Source organism: Aethalodelphis obliquidens, unplaced genomic scaffold (assembly GCF_003676395.1).
Source record: "Aethalodelphis obliquidens isolate GAN/ISIS:26980383/991018 unplaced genomic scaffold, ASM367639v1 scaffold8, whole genome shotgun sequence".
In the NCBI taxonomy this organism is placed as follows: domain Eukaryota; kingdom Metazoa; phylum Chordata; class Mammalia; order Artiodactyla; family Delphinidae; genus Aethalodelphis; species Aethalodelphis obliquidens.
In genome coordinates, this window is record NW_020837952.1 from 37,388,154 (window position 1) to 37,412,315 (window position 24,162).

The 24,162-nt window shown below is 41.8% G+C and overlaps 1 protein-coding gene across 1 annotated transcript in view; it reads left to right on the forward strand.

Moving 5' to 3' along the window:
- Nucleotides 1-24,162, forward strand: part of PLEKHG7 (pleckstrin homology and RhoGEF domain containing G7) — a 76,185-nt gene that overhangs the window by 22,474 nt on the left and 29,549 nt on the right. The window contains 3 exon segments of the mRNA XM_027108219.1: nt 21,399-21,572; nt 23,116-23,232; nt 23,590-23,683. Of these exon segments, the coding sequence (XP_026964020.1) occupies nt 21,399-21,572; nt 23,116-23,232; nt 23,590-23,683 (385 nt within the window).

A 24,162-nucleotide genomic window follows, 5' to 3' on the forward strand; every position in this document is an offset into this window, starting at 1 on the left:
TCCCTTTTCTCCACACCCTCTCCAGCATTTATTCTTTGTAGATTTTTTGATGATGGCCATTCTGACTGGTGTGAGATGATATGTTATTGTAGTTTTCATTTGCATTTCTCTAATGATTAATGATGTTGAGCATTCTTTCATGTGTTTGTTGGCAATCTGTATATCTTCTTTGGAGAAATGTCTGTTCAGGTGTTCTGCCCATTTTTGGATTGGGTTGTTTGTTTTTTTGATATTGAGCTGCATGAGCTGCTTGTAAATTTTGGAGATTGATCCTTTGTCAATTGCTTCATTTGCAAATATTTTGTCCCATTCTGAGGCTTCTCTTTTCGTCTTGTTTATGGTTTCCTTTACTGTGCAAAAGCTTTTAAATTTCATTAGGTCCCATTTGTTTATTTTTGGTTTTATTTCCATTTCTCTAGCAGGTGGGTCAAAAAGGATCTTGCTGTGATTTATGTCATGGAGTGTTCTGCCTATGTTTTCCTCTAAGAGTTTAATAGTGCCCGGCCTTACATTTAGGTCTTTAATCCATTTTGAGTTTTGTTTTGTGTATGGTGTTAGGGAGTGTTCTAATTTCATTCTTTTACATGTAGCTCTCTAGGTTTCCCTGCACGACTTTTTTTTTTTTTTTTAACATCTCTATTGGGGTATAATTGCTTTACAATGGTGTGTTAGTTTCCGCTTTATAACAAAGTGAATCAGTTATACATATACATATGTTCCCATATCTCTTCCCTCTTGTGTCTCCCTCCCTCCCACCCTCCTATCCCACCCCTCCAGGCGGTCACAAAGCACCGAGCTGATCTCCCTGTGCTATGTGGCTGCGTCCCACTAGCTATCTATCTTACGTGTGGTAGTGTATATATGTCCATGCCTCTCTCTCTGTCACAGCTCACCCTTCCCCCTCCCCATATCCTCAAGTCCGTTCTCTAGTAGGTCTGTGTCTTTATTCCTGTCTTACCCCTAGGTTCTTCATGACATTTTTTTTTCTTAAATTCTATATATATGTGTTAGCATACGGTATTTGTCTTTCTCTTTCTGACTTACTTCACTCTGTATGACAGACTCTAGGTCTATCCACCTCCTTACAAATAGCTCAATTTCGTTTCTTTTTATGGCTGAGTAATATTCCATTGTACATATGTGCCATATCTTTTTCATCCATTCATCCAATGATGGGTACCTAGGTTGTTTACATCTCCAGGCTATTGTAAATAGAGCTGAAACGAACATTTTGGTACATGACTCTTTTTGAATTATGGTTTTCTCAGGGTATATGCCCAGTAGTGGGATTGCTGAGTCGTATGGTAGTTCTATTTGTAGTTTTTTTAAGGAACCTCCATACTGTTCTCCATAGTGGCTGGACCAATTCACATTCCCACCAGCAGTGCAAGAGTGTTCCCTTTTCTACACACCCTCTCCAGCATTTATTGTTTCTAGATTTTTTGATGATGGCCATTCTCACTGGTGTGAGATGATATCTCATTTAGTTTTGATTTGCATTTCTCTAATGATTAACGATGTTGAGCATTCTTTCATGTGTTTGTTGGTAGTCTGTATATCTTCATTGGAGAAATGTCTATATAGGTCTTCTGCCCATTTTTGGATTGGTTTGTTTATTTTTTTGATATTGAGCTGCATGAGCTGCTTGTAAATTTTGGAAATTAATCCTTTGTCAGTTGCTTCATTTGCAAATATTTTCTCCCATTCTGAGGGTTGTCTTTTGGTCTTGTTTATGGTTTCCTTTGCTGTGCAAAAGCTTTGAAGTTTCATTAGGTCCCATTTGTTTATTTTTGTTTTTATTTCCATTTCTCTAGGAAGTGGGTCAAAAAGGATCTTGCTGTGATTTATGTCATAGAGTGTTCTGCCTGTGTTTTCCTGTAAGAGTTTGATAGTTTCTAGCCTTACATTTAGGTCTTTAATCCATTTTTAGCATATTTTTGTGTATGGTGTTAGGGAGTGATCTAATCTCATACTTTTACATGTACCTGACCAGTTTTCCCAGCACCAAATATTGAAGAAGCTATCTTTTCTCCACTGTACATTCCTGCCTCCTTTATCAAAGATAAGGTGACCATATGTGTGCGGGTTTATCTCTGGGCTTTCTTTCCTGTTCCATTGATCTATATTTCTGTTTTTGTGCCAGTACCATACTGTCTTGATTACTGTAGCTTTGTAGGATAGTCTGAAGTCAGGGAGCCTGATTCCTCCAGCTCCATTTTTCGTTCTCAAGATTGCTTTGGCTATTCGGGGTCTTTTGTGTTTCCATACAAATTGTGAGATTTTTTGTTCAAGTTCTGTGAAAAATGACAGTGGTAGTTTGATAGGGATTGCATTGGATTTGTAGATTGCTTTGGGTAGTATAGTCATTTTCACAGTGTTGATTCTTCCAATCCAAGAACATGGTATATCACTCCATCTACTTGTATCATCTTTAATTTCTTTCATCAGTGTCTTATAATTTTCTGCATACAGGTCTTTTGTCTCCTTAGGTAGGTTTATTCCTAGATATTTTATTATTTTTGTTGCAATGGTAAATGGGAGTGTTTTCTTGATTTCACTTTCAGATTTTTCATCCTTAGTGTATAGGAATGCCAGAGATTTCTGTGCATGAATTTTGTATCCTGCAACTTTACCAAATTCATTGACTAGCTCTAGTAGTTTTCTGGTAGGGTCTTTAAGATTCCCTATGTATAGTATCATGTCATCTGCAAACAGTGACAGGTTAATTCTTCTTTTCCAATTTGGATTCCTTTTATTTCCTTTTCTTCTTTGATTGCTGTGGCTAAAACTTCCAAACCTATGTTGAATAAGAGTGGTGAGAGTGGGCAACCTTGTCTTCTTCCTGATCTTAGTGGAAATGCTTTCAGTTTTTCACCATTGACAATGATGTTGGCTGTGGGTTTGTCATATATGGCCTTTATTATGTTGAGGAAAGTTCCCTCTATGCCCACTTTCTGCAGGGTTTTTATCATAAATGGGTGTTGAATTTTGTCAAAAGCTTTCTCTGCATCTGTTGAGATGATCATATGGTCTTTCTCCTTCAGTTTGTTAATATGGTTTATCACATTGATTGATTTGCGTATATTGAAGAATCCTTGCATTCCTGGAATAAACACCACTTGATCATGGTGTATGATCCTTTTAATGTGCTGTTGGATTCTGTTTGCTAGTATTTTGTTGAGGATTTTTGCATCTATGTTCATCAGTGATATTGGCCTGTAGTTTTCTTTCTTTGTGACATCCCTGTCTGGTTTTGGTATCAAGGTGATGGTGGCCTCGTAGAAGGAATTTGGGAGTGTTCCTCCCTCTGCTATATTTTGGAAGAGTTTGAGAAGGATAGGTGTTAGCTCTTCTCTAAATGTTTGGTAGAATTCACCTGTGAAGCCATCTGGTCCTGGGCTTTTGTTTGTTGGAAGATTTTTAATCACAGTTTCAATTTCAGTGCTTATGATTGGTCTGTTCATATTTTCTATTTCTTCCTGATTCAGTCTTGGCAGGTTGTGCATTTCTAAGAATTTGTCCATTTCTTCCAGGTTGTCCATTATATTGGCATATAGTTGCTTGTAGTAATCTCTCTTTTGTATTTCTGCAGTGTCAGTTGTTACTTCTTTTTCATTTCTAATTCTATTGATTTGAGTCTTTTCCCTTTTTTTCTTGATAAGTCTGGCTAACGGTTTATCAATTTTCTTTAGCTTCTCAAAGAACCAGCTTTGAGTTTTATTGATCTTTGCTATTGTTGCCTTCATTTCTTCTTCTTTTATTTCTGATCTGATTTTTATGATTTCTTTCCTTCTGCTAACTTTGGGGGTTTTTTTGTTCTTCTTTCTCTGATTGCTTTAGGTGCAAGGTTCGGTTGTTTATTCGAGATGTTTCCTGTTTCTTAAGGTGGGCTTGTGTTGCTATAAACTTCCCTCTTAGAACTGTTTTTGCTGCATCCCATAGGTTTTGGGTCCTCGTGTCTCCATTGTCATTTGTTTCTAGGTATTTTTAAATTTCCTCTTTGATTTCTTCAGTGATCACTTCGCTATTAAGTAGTGTATTGTTTAGCTTCCATGCGTTTGTATTTTTTACACATCTTTTCCTGTAATTGATATCTAGTCTCATGGCGTTGTGGTCGGAAAATATACTTGATACAATTTCAATTTTCTTAAATTTACAAAGGCTTGATTTGCGACCCAAGATATGATCTATCCTGGAGAATGTTCCATGAGCACTTGAGAAAAATGTGTATTCTGTTGTTTTTGGATGGAATGTCCTATAAATATCAATTAAGTCCATCTTGTTTAACGTATCATTTAATGCTTGTGTTTCCTTATTTATTTACATTTTGGATGATCTGTCCATTGGTGAAAGTGGGGTGTTAAAGTCCCCTACTATGAATGTGTTACTGTCGATTTCCCCTTTTATTGCTGTTAGTATTTGCCTTATGTATTGAGGTGCTCCTATGTTGGGTGCATAACTATTTACAATTGTTATATCTTCTTCTTGGATCGATCCCTTGATCATTATGTAGTGTCCTTCTTTGTGTCTTCTAATAGTCTTTATTTTAAAGTCTATTTTGTCTGATATGAGAATTGCTACTCCAGCTTTCTTTTGGTTTCCATTTGCATGGAATATCTTTTTCCATCCCCTTACTTTCAGTCTGTATGTGTCTCTAGGTCTGAAGTGGGTCTCTTGTAGACAGCATACATATGGCTCTTGTTTTTGTATCCATTCAGCCAATCTCTTTCTTTTGGTGGGAGCATTTAGTCCATTTACATTTAAGGTAATTATCGATATGTATGTTCCTATTCCCATTTTCTAAATTGTTTTGGGTTCCTTATTGTAGGTCTTTTCCTTCTCTTGTGTTTCTGCCTAGAGAAGTTCCTTTAACCTTTGTTGTAAAGCTGGTTTGGTGGTGCTGAACTCTCAGCTTTTGCTTGTCTGTAAAGCCTTTAATTTCTCCTCCTAACCTGAATGAGATCCTTGCTGGGTAGAGTAATGTTGGTTGCAGGTTTTTCTCCTTCATCACTTTAAATATGTCCTGCCACTCCCTTCTGGCTTGCAGGGTTTCTGCTGAAAGATCAGCTCTTAACCTTATGTGGATTCCCTTGTGTGTTATTTCTTCCTTGCTGCTTTTAATATGCTTTCTTTGTATTTAACTTTTGACAGTTTGATTAATATGTGTCTTGGCGTATTTCTCCTTGGATTTATCCTGTATGGGATTCTCTGTGCTTCCTGGACCTGATTAACTATTTCCTTTGCCATAATAGGGAAGTTTTCAACTATAATCTCTTCAAATATTTTCTCAGTTCCTTTCTTTTTCTCTTCTTCTTCTGGAACCCCTATAATTCGAATGTTGGTGCGTTTAATGTTGTCCCAGAGGTCTCTGAGACTGTCCTCAGTTCTTTTCATTCTTTTTTCTTTATTCTTCTCTGCAGTAGTTATTTCCACTATTTTATCTTCCAGGTCACTTATCCGTTCTTCTGCCTCAGTTATTTTGCTATTGATCCCATCTAGAGTATTTTTCATTTCATTTATTGTGTTGTTCATCGTAGTTTGTTTCATCTTTAGTTCTTCTAGGTCCTTGTTAAATGTCTCCTGCATTTTGTCCATTCTATCTCCAAGATTTCGGATCATCCTTACTATCATTATTCTGAATTCTTTTTCGGGTAGACTGCCTATTTCTTCTTCATTTGTTAGGTCTGGTGGGTTTTTATCTTGCTCCTTCATCTGATGTGTGTTTTTCTGTCTTTTCATTTTGCCTATCTTACTGTGTTTGGGATCTCCTTTTTGCAGGCTGCAGGTTCGTAGTTCCTGTTGTTTTTAGTGTCTGTCCCCAGTGGCTAAGGTTGGTCCCGTGGGTTCTGTAGGCTTCCTGGTGGAGGGGACTAGTGCCTGTGTTCTGATGGATGAGGCTGGATCTTGTCTCTCTGGTGGGCAGGTCCACGTCTGGTGGTGTGTTTTGGGGTGTCTGTGGACTTATTATGGTTTTAGGCAACCTCTCACCTAATGGGTGGGGTTGTGTTCCTGTTTTGCTAGTTGTTTGGCATAGGGTGTCCAGCACTGTAGCTTGCGGTCATTGAGTGAAGCTGGGTGCTGGCGTTGAGATGGAGATCTCTGGGAGATTTTCGCCGTTTGATATTATGTGGAGCTGGGAGGTCTCTTGTGGACCAGGGTCCTGAAGTTGGCTCTCCCACCTCAGAAGCACAGCACTGACTCCTGGCTGCAGCACCAAGAGCCTTTCATCCACACGGCTCAGAATAGAAGGGAGAAAAGGTAGAGATAAAGAATTAGTTAAAAAAAAAAAAAAAGAATTAGTAGAAGTAGGAAGAAAGGAAGGAAGGAAGGAAGGAGGGAAGGAAGAAGGAAAGAAAGAAGGAAGGAAAGAAAGGCGGGAGGGAGGGAGGGATGGTGGGAGGAAGGAAGGAAGGAGAGAAGGAAGGAAAAAAAGAAAGAAAGAAGATAAAGTAAAGTAAAATATAATAAAGTTATCAAATTAAAAAATTATTAAGAAAAAAATTTAAAACAAGAAAAAAACGGACAGATAGAACCTTAGGACAAATGTTGGAAGCAAAGCTATACAGACAAAATCTCATACAGAAGCATACACATACACACTCACAAAAAGAGGAAAAGGGGAAAAAATCATAAATCTTGCTCTCGAAGTCCACCTCCTCAATTTGGGACAATTCGTTGTCTAAAGGAGGGAGGGAGTGAGGGAGGGAAGGAAGGAAGGAAGATAAAGTAAAATAAAATAAAGTTATTAAAATTAAAATTATTAAGAAAAAAACGAATGGATAGAACCCTAGGACAAATGGTGGAAGCAAAGCTATACAAAGTCTGACACAGAAGCATACACATACACCCTGACTAAAAGAGGAAAAGGGGAAAAAAATCATAAATCTTGCTCTCAAAGTCCACCTCCTCAATTTGGGATGATTCGTTGTCTATTCATGTGTTCCACAGATGCAGGGTACATCAAGTTGATTGTGGAGCTTTAATCTGCTGCTTTTGAGGCTGCTGGGAGAGATTTCCCTTTCTCTTCTTTGTTCTCACAGCACCCAGGGGCTCAGCTTTGGATTTGGCCCCGCCTCTGCGTGTAGGTCGCCGGAGGGCGTCTTGTTTTTCGCTCAGACAGGACGGGGTTAAAGGAGCCGCTGATTCGTGGGCTCTGGCTCACTCAGGCTGGGGGTGGGGGGGTGGGGAGGGAGGGGCACGGAGTGCGGGGCGAGCCTGTGGTGGCAGAGGCCGGCATGACGTTGCACCAGCCTGAGGCCCGCCATGCGTTCTCCCAGGGAAGTTGTCCCTGGATCCTGGGAACCTGGCTGTGGCGGGCTGCACAGGCTCCCTGGAAGAGGGGTGTGGATAGTGACCTGTGCTCTCACACAGGCTTCTTGTTGGCGGCAGCAGCAGCCTTAGCGTCTCCTGCCCGTCTGTGGGGCCTGCACTTTTAGCTGTGTCTCGCGCCCATCTCTGGAGCTCTGCTTAAAGCAGCACTCTTAATCCCCTCTCCTTGCGCACCAGGAAACAAAGAGGGGAGAAAAAGTCTCTTGCCTTTTCGGCAGCTCCAGACCTTTTCCTGGACTCCAACCCGGCTGTCCGTGGTGCACTAACCCCTTCAGGCTGTGTTCATGCCGCCAACCCCAGTCCTCTCCCTGTGCTCCGTCCAAACCCCAAGCCTCAGCTCGCAGCCCCGCCCGCCCCGGCGGGTGAGCAGACAAGCCTCTCGGGCTGGTGAGTGCCGGTCGGCACCGATCCTCTGTGCGGGAATCTCCCCGCTTTGTCCTCCGCGCCCCTGTGCTGTGCTCTCCTCCGCGGCTCCGTAGCTCCCCCCCCACCCCCCGCATTCTCCGTCTGCGAAGGGGCTTCCTAGTGTGTGCAAACCTTTCCTCCTTCACAGCTCCCTCCCACTGGTGCAGGTACTGTCCCTATTCTTTTGTCTCTGTTTTTTCTTTTGCCCTACCCAGGTACGTGGGGAGTTTCTTGCCTTTTGGGAGGTCTGAGGTCTTCTGCCAGCGTTCAGTAGGTGTTCTGTAGGAGTTGTTCCACCTGTAGATGTATTTCTGGTGTATCTGTGGGGTGGAAGGTGATCTCCGCCATCTTACTCTTCTGCCATCTTCCCCTCGTCTCTGTGCGACTTATTGAAGAGGCTGTCTTTCTCCACTGTATATTCTTGCCTCCTTTATCAAAGGTAAGGTGGCCATATGTGCGTGGGTTTATCTCTGGGCTTTCTATCCTGTTCCATTGATCTATATTTCTGTTTTTGTGCCAGTACAATACTGTCTTGATTACTGTAGCTTTGTAGGATAGTCTGAAGTCAGGGAGTCTGATTCCTCCAGCTCCATTTATCTTTCTAAAGATTGCTTTGGCTATTCGGGATCTTTTGTGTTTCCATACAAATTGTGAAATTTTTTGTTCTAGTTCTGTGAAAATTTCCATTGGTAGTTTGATTGGGATTGCATTGAATCTGTAGATTGCTTTGGGTAGTATAGTCATTTTCACAGTGTTGATTCTTCCAATCCAAAAACATGGTATGTCTCTCCATCTATTTGTATCATCTTTAATTTCTTTCATCAGTGTTTTATAATTTTCTGCATACAGGGCTTTATTCTCCTTAGGTAGGTTTATTACTACATACTTTATTCTTTTTGTTGCAATGGTAAATGGAAGTGTTTTCTTAATTTTACTTTAAAATTTTTCATCATTAGTGTATAGGAATGCCAGAGATTTCTGTGCATTAATTTTGTGTCCTGCTACTTTACCAAATTCATTGATTAGGTCCAGTAGTTTTCTGGTAGCATCTTTAGGATTCTCTATGTGTAGTATCATGTCATCTGCAAACAATGACAGCTTTACTTCTTTTCTGATTTGTATTCCTTTTATTTCTTTTTCTTCTCTGATTGCTGTGGCTAAAACTTCCAAAGCTATGTTGAATAATAGTGGTGAGAGTGGGCAACCTTGTCTTCTTCCTGATCTTAGTGAAAATGGTTTCAGTTTTTCACCATTGAGGACGATGTTGTCTGTGGGTTTGTCATATATGGCCTTTATTATGTTGAGGAAAGTTCCCTCTGTGCCTAATTTCTGGAGGATTTTTATCATAAATTGTTGTTGAATTTTGTCAAAAGCTTTTTCTGCATCTATTGAGATGATCATATGGTTTTTCTCCTTCAGTTTGTTAATATGGTTTATCACATTGATTGATGTGCGTATATTGAAGAATCCTTGCATTCCTGGGATATATCCCACTTGATCATGGTGTATGATCCTTTTAATGTGCTGTTGGATTCTGTTTGCTAATATTTTGTTGAGGATTTTTACATCTGTGTTCATCAGTGATATTGGCCTGTAGTTTTCTTTCTTTGTGACATCTTTGTCTGGTTTTATTATCAGGGTGATGGTGGCTTCATAGAATGAGTTTGGGAGTGTTCCTCCTTCTGCTGTATGTTGGAAGAGTTTGAGAAGAATAGGTGTTAGCTCTTCTCTAAATGTTTGGTAGAATTCGCCTGTGAAGCCATCTGGTCCTGGGCTTTTGTTTGTTGGAAGATTTTTAATCACAGTTTCAATTTCAGTGCTTATGATTGGTCTGTTCATATTTTCTATTTCTTCCTGATTCAGTCTTGGCAGGTTGTGCATTTGTAAGAATTTGTCCATTTCTTCCAGGTTGTCCATTATATTGGCGTATAGTTGCTTGTAGTAATCTCTCATGATCCTTTGTACTTCTGCAGTGTTAATTGTTACTTTTCCGTTTTCATTTCTAATTCTATTGATTTGCATCTTCTCCCTTTTTTTCTTGATCAGTCTGGCTAATGGTTGAACAAGCTTTTAGTTTTAATATCTTTGCTATAGTTTCCTTCGTTTCTTTTTCATTTATTTCTCATCTGATCTTTACGATTTCTTTCCTTCTACTAACTTTGGGTTTTGTTTGTTATTCTTTCTCTAGTTCCTTTAGGTGTAAGGTTAGGTTGTTTATTTGAGATGTTTATTGTTTCTTGAGATAGGATTGTATTGCTATAAACTTCCCTCTTAGAACTGCTGTTGTTGAATCCCGTAAGTTTTGGGTCATCGTGTTTTCATTGTCATTTTTCTCTAGTTATCGTTTGATTTTCATTTCTTCAGTGATCTCTTGGTTATTAAGTAGTGTATTGTTTAGCCTCCATGTGTTCGTATTTTTTACAGATTTTTCCTGTAATTGATATCTAGTCTCATAGTGTTGTGGTCAGAAAAGATACTTAATGCGATTTCAATTTTCTTAAATTTACCAAGGTTTGATTTGTGACCCAAGATATGATCTATCCTGGAGAATGTTCCGTGAGCACTGGAGAAGAAAGTGTATTCTGTTGTTTTGGGATGGAATATCCTATAAATATCAATTAAGTCCATCTTCTTTAATGTATCATTTAAAGCTTATGTTTCCTTATTTATTTTCATTTTAGATAATCTGTCCCTTGGTGAAAGTGGGGTGTTCAAGTCCCCTACTATGGTTGTGTTACTGTTGATTTCCCCTTTTATGGCTGTTAGTATTTACCTTATGTATTGAGGTGCTCCTATGTTGGGTGCATATATATTTACAATTGTCGTCTTCTTTTTGGATTGATCCCTTGATCATTATGTAGTGTCTTTCTTTGTCTCTTGTAATAGTCTTTGTTTTAAAGTCTATTTTGTCTGATATGAGTATTGCTACTTCAGCCTTCTTTTGATTTCCATTTGCATTGAATATCTTTTTCCATTCCCTCACTTTCAGTTTGTATGCGTCCCTGGGTCTGAAGTGGGTCTCTTGTAGACAGCATATGTACGGGTCTTGTTTTTGTATTCATTCAGCCAGTCTGTGTCTTTTGGTTAGAACATTTAATTCATTTACATTTAAAGTAGTTATCTATATGTATGTTCCTATTACCATTTTCTTAATTGTTTTAGGTTTGTTATTGTAGGTCTTTTCCTTCTCTTGTGTTTCCTGCCTAGCTAAGTTCCTTTAGCATTTGTTTTAAATGTGGTTTGGTGGTGCTGAATTCTCTTAGCTTTTGCTTGTCTGTAAAGGTTTTAATTTCTCTGTCAAATCTGAATGAGATCCTTGCTGGGTAGAGTAATCTTGGTTGGTGGTTTTTCCCCTTCATCACTTTTTATATGTCCTTCCCCTCCCTTCTGGCTTGCAGAGTTTCTGCTGAAACATCAGCTGTTAACCTTATGGGGAATCCCTTGTATGTTATTTGTTGTCTTTCCCTTGCTGCTTGTAATATTTTTTCTTTGTATTTAATTTTAGAAAGTTTCATTAATATGTGTCTTGGCATGTTTCTCCTTAGATTTATCCTGTATGGGACTCTCTGTGCTTCCTGGACTTGATTAACTATTTCCTTTCCCATATTAGGGAAGTTTTCAACTATAATCTCTTCAAGTATTTTCTCAGTTCCTTTCTTTTCCTCTTCTTCTTCTGGAACCCCTGTACTTCGAATGTTGGTGCATTTAATGTTGTACCAGAGGTCTCTGAGACTCTGTTCAATTCTTTTCATTCTTTTTTCTTTATTCTGCTCTGCAGTAGATATTTCCACTATTTTATCTTCCAGGTCACTTATCCGTTCTTCTGCCTCAGTTATTCTGCTATTGATCCCATCTAGAGTATTTTTCATTTCATTTATTGTGTTGTTCATCACTGTTTGTTTGCTCTTTATTTCTTCTAGGTCCTTGTTAAACGTTTCTTGTATTTTCTCCATTCTATTTCCAAGATTTTGGATCATCTTTACTATCATTCTGAATTCTTTTTCAGGTAGACTGCCTATTTCCTCTTCATTTGTTACGTGTGGTGCATTTTTACCTTGCTGCTTCCTCTGCTGTGTGTTTCTCTGTCTTCTCATTTTGCTTAACTTACTGTGTTTGAGGTCTCCTTTTCTCAGGCTGCAGGTTTGTAGTTCCCCTTATTTTTAGTGTCTGCCCCCAGTGTCTAAGGTTGGTTCAGTAGGTTGTGTTGGCTTCCTGGTGTAGTGGACTAGTGCCTGTGTTCTGATGGATGAGGCTGGATCTTGTCTTTCTGGTGGGCAGGTCCATGTCTGGGGTTGTGTTTTGGGGTGTTTGTGGCCTTATTATGATTTTAGGCAGCCTCTCTGCTAATGGGTAGGGTTGTGTTCCTGTCTTGCTCGTTGTTTGGCATAGGGTGTCCAGCACTGTAGCTTGCTGGTCATTGAGTGGAGCTGGGTCTTGAGATGGAGATCTCTGGGAGATTTTTGCCATTTGATATTACATGAAGCTGGGAGGTCTCTTGTGGACCAGGGTCCTGAAGTTGGCTCTCCCACCTCAGAGGCACAGCCCTGACACCTGGCTGGAGCACCAAGAGCCTGTCCTCCACACGGCTCAGAAAAAAAGGTAGAAAAAACAAAGAAAGAAAGAAAGTAGATAAAATAAAGTAAAATAGTTATTAAAATAAATAATAATTATTAAAAAAATTTTTTTTCAGTAGTAAAAAGAAAGAAAGAAGAGAGCAACCAAACCAAAAAACAAATCCACCAATGATAACAAGCACTAAAAACTATACTAAGAGAAAACAAAAGCAAAAAATAACAAAAAAAACGTACAGACACGACCCTAGGACAAATGGTTAAAGCAAAGCTATACAGACAAAAATCACACATAGAAGCATACACATACACACTCACAAAAAGGGGAAAAAATGTATATATCGTTGCTCCCTCCTCAATTTGGGATGATTCATTTTCTATTCAGGTATTGCACAGATGCAGGGTACATCAAGTTGACTGTGGAGATTTAATCTGCTGCTCCTGAGGCTGCTGGGAGAAATTTCCCTTTCTCTTCTTTGTTCGCACAGCTCCTGGGGTTCAGCTTTGGATTTGGCCCCTCCTCTGTGTGTAGGTCGCCTGAGGGTGTCTGTTCTTCTCTCAAACAGGACGGGGTTAAGGGAGCAGCTGATTTGGGGGCTCTAGCTCACTCAGGCAGGGGGGAGGGAGGGGTACAGTGTGTGGGGCGAGCCTGCGGCAGCAGAGGCCAACATAACATTGCACCAGTGTGAGGCGTGCCGTGTGTTCTCCCGGGGAAGTTGTCCCTGGATCACGGGACCCTGGCAGTGGCAGGCTGCACAGGCTCCTGGGAGGGGAAGTGTGGCTTCTGACCTGTGCTTGCACACAGGCTTCTTGGTGGCTGCAGCAGCAGCCTTAGCATTTCCTGCCTGTCTCTGGTGTCTGTGCTGTTAGTCGTGGCTTGCACCCATCTCTGGAGCTCGATTAGGTGGTGCTCTGAATCCCCTCTCCTTGCGCACCCAGAAACAATCGTCTCTTGCCTCTTAGGCAGGTCCAGACTTTTTCCCGGATTCCCTCCCGTCTAGCTGTGGCACAGTAGCCCCCTTCAGGCTGTGTTCACACAGCCAATCCCAGTCCTGTCCCTGGGATCTGACCTCCGAAGCCCGAGCCTCAGCTCCCAGCCCCCACCCGTCCTGACAGGTGAGCAGACAAGCCTCTCGGGCTGGTGAGTGCTGGTCGGTACTGATCCGCTGTGTGGGAATCTCTGCGCTTTGCCCTCCGCACCCCTGTAGCTGCACTTTCCTCTGTGGCTCCAAAGCTTCCCCCCTCTGCCACCTGCAGTCTCCGCCTGCAAAGGGGCTTCCTAGTGTGTGGAAACCTTTCCTCCTTCACAGCTCCCTCCCACTGGTGCAGGTCCCATCCCTATTCTTTTGTCTCTGTGTTTTCTTTTTCTTTTGCCCTACCCAGATACTTGGGAAGTTTGTTGCTTTTTAGGAGGTCTGAGATCTTCTGCCAGCGTTCAGTAGGTGTTCTGTAGGAGTTGTTCCACATGTAGATGTATTTCTGATGTACTTGTGGGGAGGAAGGTGATGTCCACATCTTACTCTTCTGCCATCTTGAAGCTCCTCTCTGTCTCATTTCTAATTTTATTGATTTGAGTCCTCTCCCTCTTTTTATTTTTTATTTTTTATTTTTTTGCAGTACGAGGGCCTCTCACTGTTGCGGCCTCTCCCGTTGCGGAGCACAGGCTCTGGACACGCAGGCTCAGCGGCCATGGCTCACGGGCCCAGCCACTCCACTGCATGTGGGATCTTCCCGGACTGGGGCACGAACCCGTGTCCCTTGCATGGCAGGCGGACTCTCAACCACTGCGCCACCAGGGAAGCCCTCCCTCTTTTTTTTTGATGAGTCTGTCTAATGGTTTATCAATTTTGTTTATCTTCTCAAAGAACCCGCTTTTAGTTTTATTGATCTTTGCTACTGTCTTCTTTGTTTCTATTTCATTTATTTCTGCTCTGATCTTTATGATTTCTTTCCTTCTACTAACTTTGGGTTTTGTTTGTTATTCTTTCTCTAGTTCCTTTAGGTGTAAGGTTAGGTTGTTTATTTGAGATGTTTATTGTTTCTTGAGATAGGATTGTATTGCTATAAACTTCCCTCTTAGAACTGCTTTTACTGCATCCCATAGGTTTTGGATCATCGTGTTTTCATTGTCATTTGTCTCAGGTATTTTTTGATTTCCTCTTTGATTTCTTCAATGATCTCTTGGTTATTTAGTAATGTATTGTTTAGCCTTCATGTGTTTGTGTTTTTTACATTTTTTTTCCCCTGTAATTGATTTCTAGTCTCACAGTGTTGTGGTCAGAAAAGATGCTTGATATCATTTCGGTTTTCTTAAATTTCCTGAGGCTTGATTTGTGACACAAGATGTGATCTATCCTGGAGAATGTTCTGTGTGCACTTGAGAAGAAAGTGTAATATGCTGTTTTGGGATGCAGTGTCCATATATATCATTTAATCTATTTGGTGTATAGTGTCATTTAAAGCTTGTGTTTTCTTATTAATTTTATGTTTGTATGATCTGTCCATTGGTGTAACTGAGGTGTTCAAGTTCCCCACTATTCTTGTGTTACTGTCGATTTCCTCTTTTATAGCTGTTAGCAGTTGCCTTATGTATTGAAGTGCTCCTATGTTCGGTGCATGTATATTTGTAATTGTTATATCTTCTTTTTGGATGGATTCCTTGATCATTATGTAGTGTCCTTCCTTGTCTCTTGTATCATTCTTTATTTTAAAGTCTATTTTATCTGACATGAGTATTGCTACTCCAGCTTTCTTTTCATTTCCATTTGCATGGAATATCTTTTTCCATCCCCTTACTTTCAGTCTGTATGTGTCCCTAGGTCGGAAGTGGGTCTCTTGTAGACAGCATATAGATGGGTCTTCTTTTTGTATCCATTCAGTGAGCCTGTGTCTTTTGGTTGGAGCATTTATCCATTCACGTTTAAGGTAATTATCAGTATGTATGTGCATATTACCATTTTCTTAATCGTTTTGGGTTTGTTTTTGTAGGTCCTTTTCTTCTATTGTGTTTCCCACTTAGAGAAGTTCCTTTAGCATTTGTTGTAGAGATGGTTTGGTGGAGCTGAACTGTCTTAGCTTTTGCTTGTCTGTAAAGCTTTTGATTTCTCCATCAAATCTGAATGAGATCCTTGCTGGGTAGAGTAATCTTGGCTTTAGGTTCTTCCCTTTCATCACTTTAAATATGTCCTGCCACTCCCTTCTGGCTTGTAGAGTTTCTGCTGAGAAATCAGCTGTTGACCTTATGGGAGTTCCCTTGTATGTTATTTGTCGTTTTTCTCTTGCTGCTTTCAATAATTTTTCTTTGTCTTTAATTTTTGCCAATTTGTTTACTGTGTGTCTTGGCATGTTTCTCCTTGGGTTTGTCCTGTATGGGACTCTGTGCTTCCTGGACTTTGGTGGCTATTTCCTTTCCTATATTAGGGAAGTTTTCAACTATAATCTCCTCAGATATTTTCTTGGGTCCTTTCTCTCTCTCTTCTCCTTCTGGGACCCCTATAATGCGAATGTTGTTGTGTTTAATTTTGTTGCAGAGGTCTCTTAGGCTGTCTTCATTTCTTTTCATTCTTTTCTCTTTATTCTGTTCTGTGGCAGTGAATTCCACCATTCTATCTTCCAGATCACTTATCCGTTCCTCTGCCTCAGTTATTCTGCTATTGATTCCTTCTAGTGTATTTTCATGTCACTTATTGTATTGTTCATTTGTTTGTTTGTTCTTTAATTCTTCTAGGTCTTTGTTAAACATTTCTTGCATCTTCTCAGTCTTTGCCTCCAGTCTTTTTCCAGGGTCCTGGATAATCTTCACTATCATTATTCTGAATTCTTTTTCTGGAAGGTTGCCTATCTCCACTTCATTTAGTTGTTTTTCTGGGGTTTTATCTTGTTCCTTCCTCTGATACATAGCCCTCTGCCTTTTCACCTTGTCTTTCTGTGTATGTGGTTTTTGTTCCCCAGGCTGCAGGATTGTAGTTCTTCTTGCTTCTGCTGTCTGCCCTCTGGTGGATGAGGCTATCTAAGAGGCTTGTGTAAGTTTCCTGATGGGAGGGACTGGTGGTAGGTAGAGCTGACTGTTGCTCTGGTGGGCAGAGCTCAGTAAAACTTTAATCCGTTTGACTGCTGTTGGGTGGGGCTGGGTACCCTCCCTGTTGGTTGTTGGCCTGAGGTGACCCAACACTGGAGCCTACCTGGGCTCTCTGGTGGGGCTGATGGCAGACTCTGGGAAGTCTCGCGCCAAGGAGTACTTCCCAGAACTTCTGCTGCCAGTGTCCTTATCCTCACGGTGAGACACAGCCACCCCCCACCTCTGCAGGAGACCCTCCAACACTAGCAGGTAGGTCTGGTTCAGTCTCCTGTGGGGTCACTGCTCCTTCCCCTGGGTCCCAGTGCGCACACTACTTTGTGTGTGCCTTCCAAGCGTGGAGTCTCTGTTTCCCCCAGTCCTGTCCAAATCTTGCAATCAAATCCTGCTAGCCTTCAAAGTCTGATTCTCTAGGAATTCCTCCTCCCATTGCTGGACCCCCTGGTTGGGAAGCCTGACGTGGGGCTCAGAACCTTCACTCCAGTGGGTGGACTTCTGTGGTATAAGTGTTCTCCAGTTTGTGAGTCACCCACCCAGCAGTTATGGGATTTGATTTCATTGTGATTGTGCCCCTCCTACCACCTCATTGTGGCTTCTCCTTTCTTTGGATGTGGGGTATCTTTTTTGGTGAGATCCAGTGTCTTCCTGTCAATGACTCTCCTCTGCTTCTTTGTTTTGCTTATATTTCTTTGACTCCATTTATTTAGGAGAAACAGTTATGTACTGTGGTCTTGAAGGGCTGTTTTTACATGAAAGCCTCTCTTTGTAGTCTATGCAAGTCTCATATTTTTGGTGCAAGGGCTGTTGTTAGTATGGATGCCTGCCGTGTCTTTCCTCCATGTATGCTGGTTGTTATCCCCTTGATAGGGGGTCTTATTGTTTCTGTGGTGACCAGAGCCTGCACTGGAAGTTGAGTGGGGCCTCCTCTTTGCTCTGTGCTTGTCACAGCCTTGTTGGGACAGGGTCTGCTTCCCAGTTGTTGGGGTGGAAGCCCCCATGTCTGTTTCTGAGCTGTGGTGTGAGGTAGGCGGTACTGGAGCACTCCCACTGGGAGTCACTGAGTATTCCTCCTCAGGAGCTGCCCACCGGCAAGTGCGATCTGTGGTGTCATCTGTCACCCACTCTGTGTGCTCAGAAAGTACACCATTGCTGGCACTGCCCTCAGGTCCTCCTCAGCCATGGGAATGCAGGCAGTCAGGCTGGATGTCCCTCAGGTGCTGTGCTCACAAGGCCACCAGCGCCGATCCATTGGCACAGAATTCGTAGAGGCGGAGCCCTGCCCGCTTCGAGCACTGTGCGGGTGAGGCCGCTCTGGCGGGGCCCCACTCCTCCCTTCAAGGGCTTGTTAACAGTGGGGCTGCTTTGGTGGACCCAGGCTTCATCCTGCACACAGCCCCAGTTGCAGCCCAGGCCACACTCCAGCCCCTCCAGCTTCTCCACAGAGCCACCCCCAGTCCTCTCCCCAGCTCTGTCCACTGAAGCCCACGTTTCAGCACCCAGCCTCCACTCATACCAGGAGATACATGTCTTGGGCTGGGGAGTGCAGCAAGGTGGCCAGGACCAGGTGTGCTGGTGTCTCTCTCTTCTGCCAGCTGTAAGCTGGTTGCTGCACTCTCCTCTGAGCCTCTGAAGCTCCCTTTCTGTCCCAGCTGATCTCCCAGCCAGTGAAGGGAGATTCCAGGGTGAGGGAGCCTTTCCTCTTTCACAGCTCCCTCCCAGGGGTTCAGGTCCCGTCCTGCTTTCTTTTTTTTTTCTTTTGTCCTACCTGGTTACACGGTGATCTTTCTCGCAGTGTTGGCTGTATGAGGTCCTCTGCCAGCATTCAGTAGGTGTTCTGTGAGAGTTGTTCCACGTATAGATGTATTTTTGATGTATTTGTGGGCGTCATTGAGCTCCATGTCCTTCTATTCTGCCATCTTGATCTCCCACCTATAGATTTATTTATTATAAAACTGATGCAGAGTCCATTGATCTAGACCTATCCACGAAAAGTACTTTTATGTCCAATCTCTCATGACAGAATTTTTTTTCTTTTCCTAATGTTTCTGAAAAGTAAAGCCAATAGAGAGATGAAAAAAAAACTTATAGTTTTACTTTTAGAATCATCAAATATCTCTTTTTTTGCTCTTCTGAGACCTTCCAAAACACTAAAAGCTTCCAGTATCTCTGCCTGGATCTTTGTCTGAATTATTTACCACTGGTGTTTCTTTTCTGATTGATATGTGGGGGAGATTAGGTGTTTTTATAGTTACCCTGAACACCGGTGGGTACTGGCAGCCAGAGCTGTTCCCTACAACATGGAAATTTGGAGCAGTGGCTCAGGGTTGTGTGTTTTGAGGGAATCCCTAACTGCTGCTGAGAAATCAGTTACTGGAACTCCCCAGCCTCCCACAAGGACCAGCAGGTAGTGCTGGAATGCTGCTGCTAGTGACTCAGCATGGAAATCAGCCACTAAGCCCACAGACTACAGCCTCTCCACACCTTCTCTTTCCACTCCTCCCCACTTCCAGCCTTTCCACGTCTGCAGTCCCTGCTCCCTTCATCCCTTCCAGCCCCAATGAGAATCACAGCCATTTTGAGCTGGATGAGGGGAAGTCATCTAGTGCCATTCCCCATTTTAAAGAAGAATCTGAGGTGCAGAGACGGGGGGCTGGTCCCTCCGCCTTGAAGCCTGGCCCCTAGAGCTCCATCCTCCATGCACCTTTCTGACCTGCCATCTGTAGGTGGGGTGGTGGGAAAGATCACTCCCGGCAGAACTCCTATAAGGAAGAGTCCCGGATGTTTTTAAAAGAAATGTGATAAAGCTGCTAGTGTAGGAGGGTATGACCCTCCAGGGACATGGTCAGGCTATGAAAGACCAGGACAAATTGCAAAGCACAAGGCTAGGAGAGAAAAGGGAAAGTTGGAGAGGAAAGAGAGAGAGAGCTCTCTCCTTTCAAAGAAGAGAATGGAGCCAGCAAAATGGGGTGGTGGGTGGTGACTGTGGGCTGTGAGCCCTCCCCATGATCTGAAATCTTCAGTAAAATAAACACATACACTCATAAAATGTTTGGCATGAGTGGGTTTACAGTGGAAACCGACACAGGAAACCTACCAAAGGCCTAAGTGTGGCATTTGGCCCATGCTGTTCAGCGAAGAAACAGAATGTGTGCAAACAGGAGCCCAGGGGCCAGAAGAAGCCATTGGAATATCTCTTTATAACTATCTAAGAGAGTTTTGGACTTGTTGGAGGTTTGAGCCAATTGTACCGACCTCTCTGAAATGCAAGGGCTGACACCTGGGCATAAAGATGTATGACGATATCTTTGGGAAAGCAGAGGGAGCCTTCCGCAGTGCACAGTCGTCCCTTTGTATCCACAGGGTATTGGTTCCAGAACCCCGACAGATACCAAAGTCCGAGGATGCTCAAGTCCCGTATATAAGATGGTATAGTATTTGCATATGACCAATACACATCCTCCCGTATACTTTAAATCATCTCTAGATTACTCGTAATACCTAATACAAGGTAAGTTCTATGTAAATATTGTAAATACAGTGGAAATGCTATGTAAATGGTTGCTGCTGTGCCGCAAATTCAGGCTTTTTGGAACTTTCTGGAATTTTTTTCCCCAAATATTTTCAGTTCACAGTTCGTTGAATTTCAGAATGCAGAACCTACAGATAGTAGAACCGACTGTACATTGACCTACCTGAGGTTGGTCTTGAGGGTCTGGGTCATGAGGGTCAGGACTTAACCTGGGCCTGAAGTGAGCATGAAAGAGGGAAGAGGCGAGAGCCCGCAGCAAGAAAAATATTTAGTGTGAGAGCAGGATCCATTTAGAGCTGAACTCAGGACCAGAATGGTGTGAGCAGGTGGGAGGAGAGAAGAGGAAGTGAACACACTCTTAATAATACTTCTTGATGTACCTGTGTGTGCAGTAGCCACAGACCTGGCTCCAGGCGTCATGTGTCACCTGCACAAAGCCCTGGGACCCCTCAGGTTCAAACGGTGTCACATTCAAAGAAACAGTCCAGCAGATGAAACAAATGGAGGAGCTATTCTCATGTTGCTTGCATTTCTCAAAATACCATTTATGGAAATCCAATGTATCACCCATAGCAATACTTACTAAAGTTTCCTTTCATGTATTCCCCATTGTGTGTACTCCTGGCAACTGCCTCTTTGAACAAACTCTCCCTATTGACAATTGTCTACGTCTTTTTCCCTCTCCTCTCTTTTCTATATCATGTAGAACAATTTAGCGTCCTCAACTTCTATTTTCATTTTCTCTTCATTATCCTGATTCCCTCCAACAAAGGAGTCAAGGAACTGACCCACGAAGCAAAAATCCTTCCTTTTCCTGTCTACCTGTGTAGTGTTGACTCTCAGTTCTCCTAACTGCATTGCAGCAAGAGTGGGAGCACAGTTGGCAAAACCAGAAATCTCCCCCAAGGGCCAGGGAAAAGGAGAAGGCAAGGGGCAAAACTAAACTCTTCAGTGACAAGGGTAAACAAGCCTGAAATATGTGTATTAATACATCTTACACGGCCACTGATGGAGTATGCAATTTCTAGGGGATTTAACCAAATTCAGACTTTTCCTGTGCATTCAAATCTTGACATCAGTTTCCCCATTTAGGAGGATTGAGGGGGTGGTGTTATAGGTGGTGCTGATGACCTCGTCCTTCATCACCATTGCTGGGAAGTCAAGATATCTGAAGGAAGATTCTTTCATTTCTTTAATTGGAAAGCAGCAATGTTTCAGTCAGTAATATTCAATAATACTTCTTAAGCACATTGAAAAAACCCATTTCAGACCCTGAATTTAGTACTGGTAGATAGATGCTTGCTAAGACAATTTAATATGGAATTTTCAAAAGCAAAGTCTAGTCCATGGCTTATAAATTTTCCTAGCAAGCTCACAGGTGTGTCATGTCATTACTGAGTGAAATCTCTAAGGGTTTCTTGTGTCCGGACTTCTCAGTGTCTTGACAGGAGAAGTGATGTTCTGATCCAGCTGCTTTTGCCTTCCCCAGTGGTGTGAGGACAATGAACAGTGTAGACGCCTTCACCTACCTGAGCTCCTAGTGGCCCCACTACACAGGCTGACTCGATACCCCTTGTTGCTGAAGAGCATCTGGAAAAGGAGTACAGACTCTACGAAGAAAATCATGATCTACTCCATCAAGGAAAAGGTGGAAAAGTCAATCTGTAAGTCCCTGAGATGAGTGACCCAGAGCTCCAGTGTCAGCTTTAATCAAAGAGTTGGGGGACCCTCTGGCTCCTGGGAACCATTTGGGCTTCCATCCTAGGAGGTAATTCCATTGCCTTGAGGTCATGGCTTTCCGAAATGTGGATTCCAGTTTGAGTTTGCATTGTAAATCAAACACGCTCAAAACAATGGGCTCCAGTCACATCCTGGCGAACCCTATGAGAACTCTTAACTCCAAGTTCACGCAGGACGTGGCCCCGTCTCCAAGGCTTTCAGATGTGAGTTCAGGCAGGAAAAGTTCTACTTCCCAGATGATGAAGCCACTTTGTTTTTAACATCCATACTGAACCCACACACAAAGCAAATGGGAGTAAACAGCATGGGAAGCCTTTCCGGAGAATAAATTACCATCCGTCATTTTTTTTAGGTCACTGAAGTCTAGGGCCAATCTAAATACAATGCCAACTGCAATCTTTAGACCCGAAATTTGGGAATAGGAAAAGAGAAAGCCCTGTGATGACTTAAGTTTATTTGGGTAGCTCTGTATAATCAAATTCAAATAAAGAAGTTCGTGGTATATGTCCATAAACCAAGATTTCCTGGGGAGCATCAAAAGGGAACAATTCAAAATGATGATTATCAGCTGTACAGAAATGACATATTTCTTTTTCTTTTGCATGTTTAAAAATAAAATGACCATTTACTTAGGAGTTTCTTTCCTTTTTAAAAATTTTTTGTTGAAATTCTAAAATAACCCAAGGAACTAGAATTCAGCTTATCAAGTGATTAAGACAAAAAATTCAGTTAAAGACAGACTTTTTTAAACTTTTAAAGTAATTTTGCAGATTATTACTCATTTTGATAAGTTTGTGAGGGAGATAACATCTCTTCTAGGAATTTCTCAATAAAATGAATTCTCATTGTTGGGGAAAGAGATCCCTGTGGCCTTCCTTTAAAGCTTAGAGATGGAGAATTCTCAAGGATTCCCTAACCATGTGATTCTGTGGGTCTACGACGTGCCCTCCATGTTTTCAAAAACCATTTCAAAACCTCAATAGCAATATGTTATTAAAAAACATTGGAAGATTAATATAGACCTTCAAAGAGAAAATGAGTTCTTACCAAAAGAAATAATCAACCTTACCATAAAGTGAATATATGTTTTATGATTAAGACAAAAGGATATGTTTGTCCTTGTTAGTCTGATTTTTTTTTCCTTCCTGTAATCACAAGCTGTGTGATGTAGGGAATATGAGAAAGCTAAGGGAACTGTTAGTATTATTGAAATAAAAATGCACAATACATTTCCAACTTACTGAGTTAAATTAGTTCAGCTTCATTTTTCTCTGCAAGAGGCTGATTTCAAATTAGTGAGTTTTTCTAAGGCATTTAAACAGCAAGAAATATGTTAAATGAACCTAAGATATGGTTTGGCTCCAGGGGCGGTCAGTATCTCTAAATGATTCCTGTGGATCTTGGTTAAATTTTATGCTGTAATGCCTCATGCATTTAAACATATACTGGATGTGTCTTGTCTTTCGGGGGATCTTGAAGGAAAAGTGAAGTGGCTTGACAATTTTCAAAACTGCAGACATCTACAGGAGATTATAGTGTGGCCTCCACTTTGGGATAGAGATGAAAGGTTTTTCATTCCAGAGGTACAGAAAGGATCAATTAGAACCTATGTCCCTTTCTAAACATTTGGCATTCAAGTGGAAGTATACTAGTCTTACAAAGTCCCCAGCTGCCCACTAGAATTAAAAATCTAGCAAGAAGTAAAGCCTTCATCCACATGACATTGTGTGTGGGGAGGCTGACCTCCTCATGCCATTCCTGAACTGGTCCTTCTAAGCATGTTTCCCATTCTTTCCCATTCTTTCCCATTCCCATGTGCATTTACTGGCATTTCCAAATGTCAGGAACTTTCTAGACAGAGTACGTTGCCCCAGCTTCTAGAATATGCTGTCCTCCAATCACTAACAACATCTCTTTGATTTCCTCCCTTGTTTTGCCAGTGCCTGAAACACGTTTTTAAAGAACACGTGGCAGAAAACATCCTGTCAGCAACCAACAGACACCTTCTCTATGAAGGAAAATTAACTCTTGCAGGTAAATAACTGCTCCCTTTACAAACCCAACATCTTTGCTACCTTGTGACTTGTCCAACTGTTGCTTATCGAAGGGTGGCAAGAATTGTATTTCCGTATGGCCAAGGCAATGGAAGATGTGAATCAGAGAGCATCCTATGGAGTCACACAGACTCCAGCTTGATCAAACCACAACGTAACTAGCCACACGCCCTCCATTTTCTCTCTGTAAAATAGGATAACGATATCTGTCTTACAAGCTGGATGTTAAAGTGAAGTAACATATGTGAAGAGCTTAGCTCAAGGTCTGGAATATAGTAACCACTCAATGTTAGCTGTTACCACCCTCATTTTACTCCTCCAGTGAGCTGGGCAATCATACTCTCAGTGTTGACTGAGAACCTATTATGTAACACACGTTGCATTGTGTAGGTACCACTGGAGGATAGAAAAGTCACTATTCTGGATAATCCTTTCCCTCTAGTTGGGAAGCGCTGCCAT